We start from the raw sequence: 13,333 nt of genomic DNA, 5'->3' as shown, positions 1-13,333 counted from the left end.
AGGGCCCCAGTAAAGAGAGCTGCACGGAAGAGGTCGGGCAGGATGTGGTTATGTGGTTCTTAGGGTGCTCAGGAGGGGGTTGGGGGGAGGAACTTTCACAGGCACCCCAGAGGTAGGATCTGGTAAATACCAAACCACATCCTGTTGTGAGTCCCTGAGATGGTACTAAGGGCAGGTGGGTGGCTGTTATTCTCTATGCTGATGTTACTCAGAGATAAGCAGCCCAGCACCCTGCGCTGGGCTCAGACACCCCATCCCTTCCCTGGTTGTCCCCTGAAGAAGTCCAACATGCAGCTCCTTACTTCTTGGCCTTTGATTCAAAGCCATTCTCCTTTAAACATGGTTTTTGTCTACTCATCCACGGCCATGGATCTCTTTTCTAGCTGTGGGATCTGGGGTCCGCACTGTCCCCTTACACCATTGCCACTCTTTGAGGCTGTGAATGATTTGTCTTGGGGAAGAGCTTAGAGTCCCAGTTGAGTGGCCTCCCTTATGCGGCTTTAAGACCTGCAGATGTTGGATCACTGAATCTGAAGAGCAGAGCTAGACGATTCCTTAGAGATCACTTTGCCCACCTCCTCACTTTACAGAGGGGCTCTAGAAGCCCAGAGAAGAAAAGTGAACTGTCCAGGGCCATGCAGCTGAGGACCAGAAACTGTTCTCTGAGTTTCAGCAGCTCCTGGGTCTCAGAAACACTTAGGGAACGTGGGCTTTATGTTGAGCTGAGATCTTCCTAAGAATTTTAGGGACTTCTTGTATAAGAATAAATAAGTCATGGCAATCATATATGAGGAGGCATGAGGCTGGAGGGGTAAATACGATGAACCACAGAATCAGAATCCTGCAGAAATGAGATAGTTTGGAGAGATGAGCTGAAGAAATATGATAAAATTAAACAAGCCCTCCCCACCCCAGCCACCCTCCAAAAGAGAGAAAAACCAACCTTCTAAACACCGGAAGGGGACCATGTTGCTCATGTACTGAACACATTGCAGTGCATGTAAAAATGATCAGGGTTGGAGTGAAAAGTGTGAGTCAATGGGGTGATGTGAGTACAGACATGGAAAAGCTGCCCTACTATGGACCCAATGTAGAAGATATTGAGGATAAGGTTAAGCTACTTCTTGCCCTCTGTAGGTCTGGTTGTCCTATCTGGACATCATACTTTTAGTAAATGTTTTCAGAACAGAGTAGCTGGGCTGTGGGAGCTGGGAGTCCTCAAAACCATGCCATATGGGAAAAAAAGTGAGAGAACTGGACAAGTTTGGCTTGAAAATAATCTTTAGGCTAATACTAATTGTCATAATAGCAGCAGATGTTTATTGATGCTGTGATAACAGCTTTATGTGTTGTGTGGATTAAATAAGATCAAATCACCTTATGTGATGTTCAGGTTGTGATTGAGCCCATTTTATAGGAAGGAAGACTGAGTTTCTTGCCCAGGTCACTTGCCGCAGGCCACATAGCTAATAAGTGGTGGATCTAATGTTTAAGCCTAGGTCTCTTTGGCTTTAAATATATATATATTTATTTAATTTTTGAATGTTACAATTCCATTTATTTGTTGTAAATATTGTTGAAATTCAAATTTTTCTAACTTACTTGGAAAATAATATAGTAGAGCCAATTTGATTTCTTTTACATAGTTTCAAACATAAAGACATAATTACAATTAAAAGACCAGTGTAGAATCCAATCAGACCACAATGCCACTTATGTGAGCCTGATTACATCTCTTTCTCTTCCTTTATAGGATTACAGGGAAATATATGATTTTATTTTAATTGATAGTAATGCTAACATGCATTTTGTTAGGTTTATTTAAGATTTACAAATTTGCTTTATATTATTATGCACAACACTCTCATAGGTTTATCTTAAAAGATATCTGGCATAGTTCAGGGTATTATTTGGAAATCTAATGGCCTACTCTAATTTTACTCATGAGTGAATTGTTCTCATTCTTAGAAATGAATCTTTAATAAAGTTCATGTTCTTTATATAGTGTTCTCACCTATCTACTGCCTGCTTTTTCTATTCTGCAAACTCAAGCTTTTGAAGCTTCTGCTGATTCTGTCTCTCATAGATTTGTGGACTCTTGGCTGGAGGTGTCTTAGGAAGGGCTCTCATAGGAGTAACCTTGTGACCAATGAGGGCCACTACAAAGAGTGTTGTGGACACCCAATTAGGGCAAAATTCCTCATAGTGATGAAATGGCTTACCCAGACAAGTCAAGAGTTTTCTGTCCAAAGGCAAGTTGAGCATAACTGGGGAGGGATTCAAGACAGAAATTTATGTGTGTGTTTTTTTTTGTTTTTTTAAATATATTTTATTGATTTTCCACAGAGAGGAAGGGAGAGAGAGATAGAGAGTCAGAAACATCGATGAGAGAGAAACATCGACCAGCTGCCTCCTGCACATCTCCTACTGGGGATGTGCCCGCAACCCAGGTACATGCCCTTGACCGGAATCGAACCCGGGACCTTTCAGTCCGCAGGCCGACGCTCTATCCACTGAGCCAAACCGGTTTCGGCTTATGTGTGTTTTTTTTACCACCCAAGCTCCCTTAAAGCTATAAGTGCAAAACAACAACAACACAACAACAACAACAACAATATATATATATATATATATATATATATAAGGGGTCATGAGACCTCCCTTAAAGCTATAAGTGCAAAACAACAACAACACAACAACAACAATATATATAATCAGAGAGAAAGGGGAGGGAGAGGGAGAGGGAGAGAGAGATAGAAACATCAATGATGAGAGAAAATCACTTATCGGTTGCCTCCTGCACTCCCCACACTGGGGATTGAGCCTGCAACCCAGGCATGTACCCTGACTGGGAATTGAACCGTGACCTCCTGGTTCATAGGTCTATGTTCAACCACTGAGCCACGCTGACTAGGCTAAAAGCCATTTCTTTATGTCAGCGAGTCTGGCCAGGATGCTGTAGGGGGTCAACAGGAAGCCCTGGAATGCAGTCTTCCTATCAAGACCACTTCTCATACTCACAGAGGAGAGATAAGTTAGAGCAGACTGATGAAACTTCTGTGGGAATAGTCACAGTTGGAGGCTCATTTTCAGGCCCTTATTGCTGATGTACAGACCCATCCACTCATCTCTGGGACCCCATATTCCCCAAGAAGTACAAGTGCAGCAGAGGTAAGGACTGTGGATGGAAATGGAGGAGAAGTGATTTAGGGCATGAACAAATACTGTCACATTACAAAATAAGGAGAGGCAGAGGGGAAGGGCATGTTAAGAACCCAGGGACTTCAGGTCCATAAACACAGTGCAAGAGAAGAAAGTCCTCCAGATGGGAGGGGAGGATGTCTGACCCTACATTAAGGCAGGAAGTGCTTTGTGCTCCCGGCCCAGATGGGCTGGATGATGTCTCACATTGTGGGGTGTCAGGGCCCAGAAATTACCTTTTTGAAGGATGGGAGTTTGCCACAAATAATGAGAATTAATTGTAATTAAAATTGCCCAGGCTTGGTGGCCTTCTATACTGTCAGTCTATATGGCATAGGGTGATTTCCACATGAACATGGTAAAAGGGAACTTGGTGATGAAAGTTTAAGCAGAGGTCAGTGGGGCTGCAGATGACTGATTCATCCATGGGTCAGTGGCAATGCTAAAACTGACATGGGGTTCTTAGCCATTCCAGAGATGTCCATCAACATCTCTTAACAGCTGTAAATGTAATACCTCTAGGTATGAGCATGTTTTTGTTGTACACATATAGCTTTAAGGGAGGTCTCAAGTACCAATTCTCCATTCCCACATCCATCCCTAAGAAAAAAGACCTCATGAAGTTTCTCCTATATGGGACATTCAAAGCTGTGTGTTACATAGACTGCTTGGGCTGAGGTCACTGGGCTGCCATTCTCTGGGGCACATGGGAGGAGGAAGATGGGGAAATGGCTCAGGGCAGGAAATGGAGAGATTAGTATCTATCAGGATCCCTTACTCTTACCCGAACCTCTATTGTTCCAGAATCCTTCTTCTTTTTTCTAAATTTTTCAATTATAATTGACATACAAATATTATATTAGTTTACAGTGATTATACATTTATATAACTTATGAAGTGATCACTGCGAGAAGTCTCATACCCATCTGACACCATACACAGATATTACAGTATTATTGACTATATTCCTTATGCTGTACTTTACATCCCCTTGACTATTTTTATAACTGGTGATTTGTACTTCTTAATCCCTTTCAACATTTCTTTTTTTACCCACACCTCCAATGCTCCTCCCATCTGGAGATCATCAATTTGCTCTCTGTATCTGTGAGTTTGTTTCTATTTTGTTTGTTAATTTGTTTTGTGTGGGTTGTTGTTGTTTTTGATTCCACATATAAGTGAAATTCTATAGCATTTGTCTTTCTCTGTCTGACAAATTTTTCTTAGCAGAATACCCTCTACATCCATCCATGTTGCCATGTTGTCACAAATGGTAAGATTTCATTCTTTTTTATGGTTGAGTCATATTCCATTGTATATATGTACCACTTCTTTTTTATATAATCATCAAAATCCTTTTTTTCTTTCTCTTACCCACTCTTCCTTAATCACTTACTTAGGAGAGAAAAAGTCTTTGTCTCTGGATGGGCCCAACCTCTTCTAACCCCATTACCACTGCCCAAGCTTATGCATCCTGGCCATGAGCTGTGCAGTAGGAAGAGTTGCAGGTCTCTGGTGGATACTGATGCTGACAGGAAAATTCTTCTTTTGGACAAGTGACAGTGACTTGACTAGCCTCTCCCCATAGGAATCTCAATCCCCGCCCCTCCCTCCCCCGCCACACACACACACACCAGGATGTTTCCATTATTACATGACCTCCTGTCTGAATTCCTCCTGTCTCCTAATTTCTGAATAAATTTCTAAAGTCTGCAGGGTTGAGGTTCCTCTCCTGGGGTGCTACCATGGTGAGTCCAGTTGTGCCCCATGGAATGGTGATAACTTGGGGGACCCTGGGCATACTTCTAGAGATGCTTGACTTCAAGTCTCTTCAATCAATAATCAAGCTCTACTCCTGAACTGGATGTCACTTGTGAAGTTTGTGCCTAGACTACATTCTGCCCACAGATTTTCTTAATGGGATGAAGCTTAGATTAGCCTGAGGTTGGAACAGCTTGATAGGCCCAAGTAGATGAGGAATTGCTTTAATGTCTTTCTTCCAGGAATACCTTTGGGCCCAGAAACCCCTGGGGGTCCCTTTTACTGGAGTGTCCATGTGTCCTGGGCACTTATGAGGACAGTCCTGATTTACCCCTCTTATCCCAGCTTCCCATTTTCCTCTCAATAGTATCCCCATTTGTGCAATAAATGAGATGACTGCCCTATATCTAACCTATCTGCGCTCAGTTTCACCTGAGGAAGAATGGATGGCATGCCCAGAATTGGTCCAGAAGGACCCACTTAGATTCTAGAGAAAGAGGCAGATGCAGAATAAAATAACTTCCCAGTGCCTGGGTGTGGAATGTTGGAGGCTGTGCTGTCTGAGAGACATCCTTGCTGTACACATGAGCTTCAAGAGAGGTCTCAAGTACTAATTCTCCATGGCTGTGAAGATTTGAAGAAAGGAGCCTTCCTTGGGTCAAGTGGCATGTTGGGTGGGAACCAGATGAAGTTTGTAACTTTCTCCACCTCTATTGTGTCTCTGGCATTGAGTCATTCATCCTTCAGAGGCCATTCCTTTCTTCCTCACCTTGACAAGCCACAGATGCTAACCAGCAACTTCTCCCACATCCTCCCACCTGCTGATGCCTCTGCTTTTAGCACCCCCAAGATGACAATCACCAAGCCCACAGACCCCATTTCTCTTCTGTGAGGGTAACCTACCTCCACCTTGATGTTTGCCCTACTTTTGCTCAGCTCCCTCCTCACAGCTCTGCTGGAACAAGTCCTTGTCCCCCAACAATCTGTTCCCAATACCCTATTCCCCCTACACCTCATCCCCCAACACCTCTATGCCCCAACATACAGTCCCACAATACCCCATCCCCATCACCCTCATCCCTCAATACCTCATCTCTCAACACCCATGTCCCAGTCCATTCCCTCTGGCCCACGCAATGCCCTATTCTCTCTGAGGCATTGACTGTCCCTTCAGCAGCTCATCTCCCCATCCCACCCTGTGCCCTGACCAGAATGGAAGGTGCTGCTTTTGTGGGTGCTGGTCTAGGACCTAAACTCTGTCTCTTTTGTATTGGGACTTTTTTTAGCCATTAGAAAAACAAATAAGCAACAACAATAAGAACAAAACTGTACTGAAATTAGAGCAACCTAGAGATTATTGTGACTGATGGGAACTTATAGTCATGTGGTGATTTTTCTAGGCCAGCCCTGCCCTGGGCCACATCCTTTTCTGACCTATGTGAGATGATTCAGATAACCCTCTCATCTCCAGTTCCTAGACACTCAGTGCGGTGGGGTGAATAGTGTCTACCCTTAATTTGTGCCAACCCAATGGAACCTAATTTGGAAATAAGGTTTTTGCAGATATAAATGTTAAGGATCTCAGGATGAAATTCTTCTGAAGTTAGGGTGTGTCCTAAATCCAATAACTTCAGCCTTAGTAAGAAAAAGGAGAGGGACACAGAGACATAGGGAAGAAAGTGATGAAGGTAGACAGAAGGTTGAAATGAGGCTGCCACAATACTAGGAATGGGAAGAAGCAAGAAACAATTCTCCCCTAGAACTTTTTATATTTGATGTCAGTGAGAAAGGGAGATGGAGAGAGAGTTGAAACATCAATGATGAGAGAGAACCATTGATTGGCTGCCTCCTGCATGCCCCACACTGGGGATTGAGCCTACAACCTGGGCATGTGCCCTGACCAGGAATTGAACTATGACCTCCTGGTTCATAGGTCGATGCTCAACCACTGAGCAACATTGGCCACTGGCTGGGCTCCCCTAGAATTTTTGAAGGGAGTGCTGCCCTACTGACACCTTGATTGTGGATTTATGGCTCCAGGGCTATGAGAGAATAAATTTTGTTTTAAATCATCAAGGTTGTGGTTCTTTGTTACAGCAGCACTGGAAAACACATACATGCAGGACTCAAGGTCTCTTCATGCTCTTGCTGTGGATCCTGCATCAGAGTTTGGGAGCAGCTTCTCCAGTGTCACCGTGTGACTATCACACCATCCTAGTGTTGACTTGGAAATGTTTCCTGAATCTTTAGCAGAACGTGCCAGTGTTTCCCAGCTTACCAGTCAGTTGATTTCTGGACTGTGGTTTCCTTACCTGTGAAGTGGGGAGACTAATACCTGCTTCTAGGGTTGTTGTGAGGGAAACTGGGACAACACGTGGGCCAGTACCCAGCCCCCAGTCTGAAGTCAGGCAGGGCATCAATAGGGACTTCATCTTCACCACCCTTTCTTAGCTTTCAGACTGCCTTCTTACCACTGACATTTGGCCTCAAATAACTTACACATGAACTCTCTCCCTCCATCTCTGCCTTCTTTTCTCTAATTGCTCCCCCCTCCTCTAGTGCAGTAAATGCAACCTTCATGTAGAGTTTACTGAGTAAGGTAACCGTCCACCCAAGTGGGTGTACTCACTGTGCTGTATTTGGGGTGGCCTGGTCTCCATCCCTTCAGGTGAAGCTGCCCATTGGAAGGGCTATGTGGCTATAGCACCTCAGTCCCACTGAACCCTGCTTCCTGTCTCTATTCCTCCCCCAAGGCCTGACCCCATGTGTCTTGCCTCTAGGAAATTAGGTTTCACGTGTCAGCATTTTTAACTCTGTGCTTTCCTTAGGATTCTAACCTAGACATGCAGAATAGAGCTAAATAAATCTTGTGCTGAAGTCCAGAAATAAGATAAGATGGAGGTGTTAACAGACACAGATAAAAAGTGAACGCATAATAAATGAAATTGAATCTGGAATTGAGAAATGACCGGGCTTTCTAACCCACAGGTATGTCCTGTCTTCTGTCTTGTACTGAGGTCCTTACCTGTGCTCATCCTTTTTCAAGAGCATAGCACCTTACCCCTCAGACTAACCCTATGTACTGGGGCACAGAATGCCTGGTTATGGATTATAACGCCCACCCCCCACCAGGATGAACAGGAGGAAGCAGCACTGGTCAGAGAGGAGAATCCGTCACTCCATATGCCTGAGAGGTGGTGCTTTCCTCAACCAGAAGGTGGGTCTTTGAAGGGCAGAACTCCATAGACACTCATGAAACACTACCAAGTCCAGCACAATATTTTTATTGGTTTAGTTTATCTCAGATTCAGTATTGAGGAGCTCAGTCTGCAGGGCAGCAGAGAGAAGGGACAGATACTCATACAGGTAGGAGATAAGAGGGCGAGGAGAGAATACCTCATTGGGAACACAGACTGGAAGCATGTGAAGGTGAACCTAGGGTTTGGATTAAAAATGTCTGAGGATGGGCATCTGGAACTGGTCTCAGGAATCCTTTTTCTTGAGCTGCAGAAGAGAGGACACTGTCAGGGTCCCAGGGGCCATGAACAATAGGAGTGAGTCAGAGGAGGCCAACTCTGGCCCCAATTTTGGGTAGGGCAGTCTGATTCTCCCCATCCTCCAATGCTGCATTCTATAAAGATCCCTATACTTTCTGCCCAGACTGGCAGTCCAGTTATAATTCCCTGGAGGTGAAAGGGCTGAGGTCAGGCTCTGAGATCCCCTCCTATCCCATGGGTATTGTTTCACCCTCTCCCTCCACCCTGCCTGTCTACCCTACCCTCTTCCTTACCATGGCCATCAGCACCAAGGTGCTGACCAGCACCGCATACACAGTGGCCTTCCCCAGTAGTATCTCATAGAGGATGGTGGCAGACAGGACCCCTTGCTGATAGGACACTGTTGGTAGGAAAGGAGAGCAGGTATGCACTTTTAAGCAGATATCTCTGACCCCCACCTCCAGAGTCATGGGTCCTCCATCCTCTGGTTCCAAAGACCATGGGAGAAGGAGAGAAAGAAGCAGAGGGTCACTTACCTGAGGTGAAGCCACAATCTGAAAGAAAGAAGAGAGAGGGGAATGAATGAGCAGATCAAACACTGTCAGCCTTGTGGTCAGCACACTTCAGGCCCAGACCAGAGGAGTCTAGCACTGCCTTCCTGTGTGCCAGTATAGACACATCATCCTTGAAATTCATGAGACACACGTGGCAGCTTTGAAGGGGATGGGGACACACCACACAGATGCTGAGCCACCCAGGCCAGTAGTAAGGGGCCCAGCTGCAAGGCTGTGCTGGCTGGGGATCTGAGGAGGAACTAGCCCAAGGTGCCTGTTCTTCTTCATGGTGTGCTCTCATCTTCCCACCCCACTCCTTTTTTTAAAAAAATGTCTAACCTGGTGTTTGTGGCCTTCTACCTGGATCCCCCTTTCTCTCTGGTCTGACTCACTACTTGCCTGACCCTCCAAGGCTCCACTCACCTGCTCTGCCCCAGACCTCAGCGCTGACATTCTGGGTGATGGGTAGGGGGCGGGGGTCCTCCCAATTCTTCCTGTCTTCTTCCTCTAGCCCAAAGAACTGGACTTGGCAGCGGAAGTGGTTGCGAGGATTGTGCCAGAAGGTGGCAGAGACCCTCAGCCGGCTGCTCAGACAGTAGGTGGAGTCACTGAGGTTGCTCTGCTCCTTGTAGGGCTGAGGGTCTGTGCTGACCCCACTCTTGATCTCCTTCCCATTCACCCACCAGCTCAGCTCCACATGGTCGGGGTAGAAGCCTGTGGCCAGGCACACAAGCGTGGCCTTCTGTGTCCGGGCGATCTCTGCTTCGGATGGTTCAAACACAGTGACCGTGGGAGGTTTCACCTTGTTCAGGTCCTCTGGAAGGGGAGAGGGGTTAGGAATAGGGCTGGTCTGAGAGCTGTCTAGGTTTGGTAGGGGCTTGTGTGCATGCATGTGCATGACGAGAAAAAAGGTCATCATAAAGCAAAATTATGTAGTAGGTCCTGTTTGTTTGGGTGTCACCGTCTACTGTCTCTCCATCCCCTAAGGTGGCATGATAAATGGCACTGCCTAATGTTCTGAGTATGTTATTTGATTTCTTCCTTTCAATAAAAGCTACCTGTCTACTTCTCACCGTATTACTTAGTAATTATTTAAATAGAGCACTGGATTGGAATCCAAATAACAGGATCCAAATCTCGGAAATGACGTTAGGACTTCGGCATCATTTTTCCTGCTCTGAAGGGAGAATCACAACACAGACTGTTCAGGGTGTGTGTGGAGATTAAATGATATAACAATTCAGACACAAAGTCCTCCGTTGGGTTATTAATATCTGAATCTAAGTGGCTGAGGAAAGGGGATCTGGGGACAAAGGGATCATTTGGGAGCTGGGATTGTCTTCAGATGACAGTGTACAAATGGCACATGTTTGTGCACTGAGGTGAGGACACCCTTTTGTATCATGACATGCTCATGAGCTTTGGGGTTTCCTGGCATTTTTTTATAGTTCATGAAGTCTTTCAGGCCATTCTGCCACCTCCAAGTACCCCGGAGTTTTCCTCAGCTCAGACAGAGAACAGTCTCCCCTTATGTCCAACTCAGTGATTCTCCAAACTTCTCTGCCCTTTTGTTTCTACCTGTTGTATCTTTCCCACCAGCAAGCTTCCTAAATGAGCATCTGAGAGCATCGGAGCAACTTCTTGCTCCCAGTTGTCATGATACAATTTGTCCTAAGCCTGTCTGCAGTGTCCTCCAGGCCACAGGCGAAGGCCTTCTATTGGCGGGCTTATTCCTTCTGGGCTGTTCCCCATTTATTTTATCCTGTTTTCCATTCGTTGTGTTTGTTTCTGGGCAATTTCTTAAAAATTAAGAAATCTCATTCTCATGAAAATCCAGTTCCACCTGGAAGATGGAGGAATGCCCTTCTAACGGAGATGTCATACTTCTGCCAAAATGGGGTCACATCCACAGATCACACAGGACCCCACACTTAGAAGGACCACACACTTGGTTTAATGGCTGCTGCCACCATTTTGAAATTCTAAATAATTTTTTAACAAGTGTCCCCACATTTTCACTTTGAGCCAGCCTGTGTTCTGTCATGCCAGCTCCCTGCCCTGGACCTCCTCCCTGCTAACCGCTACTAAGTTCCTAGGTCTTCACTAGCCCACCCTGTGTGAAGTGGCCACATCCTAAAACATGCAGTACCAGCTCCATCAGCCCTTCTGCCGATAGCCAGGTTACTTAGCTCTCATCTCCAAGCCCCTGCCTCCAGGGTAACCACAGATGCACTCCTCTGACCCCTCACCTGGCAAACTGTCAGTGCTTAGTGTCAAAATGAAAGATGTCCTCTGTGCCATGTGTGAGGCTCCCCATGGTGTGATGAGCAGCACGAGCAGAAGCAGGATCTGGTGACTCTGAAGCACTGTCTACACAGCCTGCAGTGGGGGCAGGTCTTATTCCTCCATGTTTGTGAGTCCCTGTAAGGTGTGAGTAGCTTGCCCAGATGTATGTAGGTGTGCGTGCTAATGAGCTTCTGTGTGTGTATGCTCTGCTTGTGAATGGCGAGGTTTATCTTCCCTGTTCCTGACCCACCTCTCACAGCCCTCACTCCATTATCCACAGGCCAAATCCTGCCCCTCCTAGGACACTGGGTTCACCCTCTCCCGGTCTCCCCAGTGATCAAGTGAGTAGGGGTGGGGAAGGGAAGCACTGAATTACAGCAATCCACCCTTTGCTGAACACTCTACAAGAGCCTTCTCTTGGGATCCTCACAATGATAGTAAGTGGTAGGCCTTGCTGATGATAACGTATATTAGAGGGAATTGAGGGTCACACAGATACACATGCCCAAGGTCACCAATCATTAGAGAGCCAGGGCTTGAGACCTGGGTTTACTGGCTCGAAAGTCAAGGTCTGTTCTCCACCCTGGCTGATCACCCGCAGCCAGCATTTCCTCTGGGCAGCTCAGCTGAGCCCCATTGCTCCAGCCCAATGAATTTAACTACCAACAGTGCTCGTGGTTATCGCATAATCCAGGTAAAGAGTTTTTCCCTCTCTGGCCTCAACATTCTCATCACCAGGTGACATCTAGGGTCCCTTTGCAGCTCTAGGAGCCCAAGATCTTTCCTCACCTCACAGCAAAATATCTGCAGTTATTGTGTTTGTGATAAATGAGCTTCCACACCATCTAGACCAGTGGTTCTCAACTTTGGCTGCACATTAGAATCACCTGGGAATCTTTTTAAAATCCTGATTTCTGGACCTCATTCTTTCGAAATTCTGTTTCTTTGTTGTGGGGTGGGGCCACATTAGTAACAAAGAAACAGAATTTTCAGAGGATGAAGCCCAGAAATCCGGATTTTAAAAAGATTCCCAGGTGATTCTAATGTGCAGCCAAGGTTGAGAACCACTGACCTAGGCTGTTATGTACTTAGTGTGAGGACAGTGATTGCAGGCTGGGGGAGAGGGGACCCATCTGGGGGTAAATGCACCTCAGTTGGCTGAGGTTACTGTCCCTCCTCTAGGACCAGCTGTGGCAGGACTGGGTGCTGCCTCCCCCTACCACTCCCCACCCCACCCCAGGGGTCTGAGGCTTAGGAGGGACAGAAAGGGTTTTCAATTTAATCTCAAGTCCACACTTCTAAATCCAATCAGCAAACCCGGCTTGTTTTAGCTCTTTTCCTCACTGACTCATGTTTCTCTGTCTCTATCATCTTGGCCTTTCTCTTCCACTGTTTGTCATCCTTTCCCCTCCTCTGTCCCGGGCACCTCCATCTCCACCTCCCAGGAGCCAGGTCTGCAGGGGACCGGCCATCCGCGCTCATCCCACTTTCTCCTGCCCCTCCAGCTCTCTCCCCGGTGGAGGTGGAGCAGATACCCCTCCCGCCCTTTCCCCAGCCCAGGTTTTCTAGTCTTAGTCTTTTTCTGCCATCTAGCAGCTCTCAGAGCTCAAAGAATCCTCTTCTCCACCGCCCACCCTGCCCCTAAGTACCCCAGAAAAACAGACCCAAAGCCCCCTTTCCACTCTGTCCATGTTCTCGGACCTGGAGACCCCCATTCCCATCCCCCCTTCACTGAGCCAACCCTACCCACGGACAACTCGCGGCGCCCCAGCTCCGGCCGCCACCCTTCTCCAGAGCCCCCAGGGGCTGGGGCGGGAGGGCGGAGAGAAGTCCGATTCTTACCTACGACGGTGAGCCTGGTGCCGGCGCCGAAGTACTGTTCATACGAGCACAGAGACCCAGCCCCGCACGTAAACCCCGCCGCGCCGCAGCCCGCCTCGCTCCCGGCTCCCAGCCCCGCCGGCTCCGGCCCAGCGCAGGGGGGACCAAGGTGCCCAGAAGACCAAGGGCTCTGCGTCCGCCGCCTTTCCATCC

At 47.0% G+C, this 13,333-nt stretch overlaps 1 gene segment (V, D, J or C); it reads right to left on the bottom strand.

Annotated features, from left to right (window-relative positions):
* Nucleotides 1–8,230: 8,230 nt before the first annotated feature.
* The window catches only part of LOC111827175, a 45,754-nt gene continuing 40,651 nt past the window's right edge, over nt 8,231–13,333 (bottom strand). Inside the window, 5 exon segments of the C gene segment in view lie at nt 8,231–8,466; nt 8,753–8,859; nt 8,996–9,013; nt 9,437–9,829; nt 13,142–13,175. Coding sequence covers nt 8,446–8,466; nt 8,753–8,859; nt 8,996–9,013; nt 9,437–9,829; nt 13,142–13,175 — 573 coding nt within the window.

This window comes from Myotis lucifugus, unplaced genomic scaffold (genome assembly GCF_000147115.1).
Source record: "Myotis lucifugus unplaced genomic scaffold, Myoluc2.0 scaffold_141, whole genome shotgun sequence".
NCBI classification, from domain to species: Eukaryota; Metazoa; Chordata; class Mammalia; order Chiroptera; family Vespertilionidae; genus Myotis; species Myotis lucifugus.
This window is presented reverse-complemented; position numbering and strand designations above follow the sequence as displayed.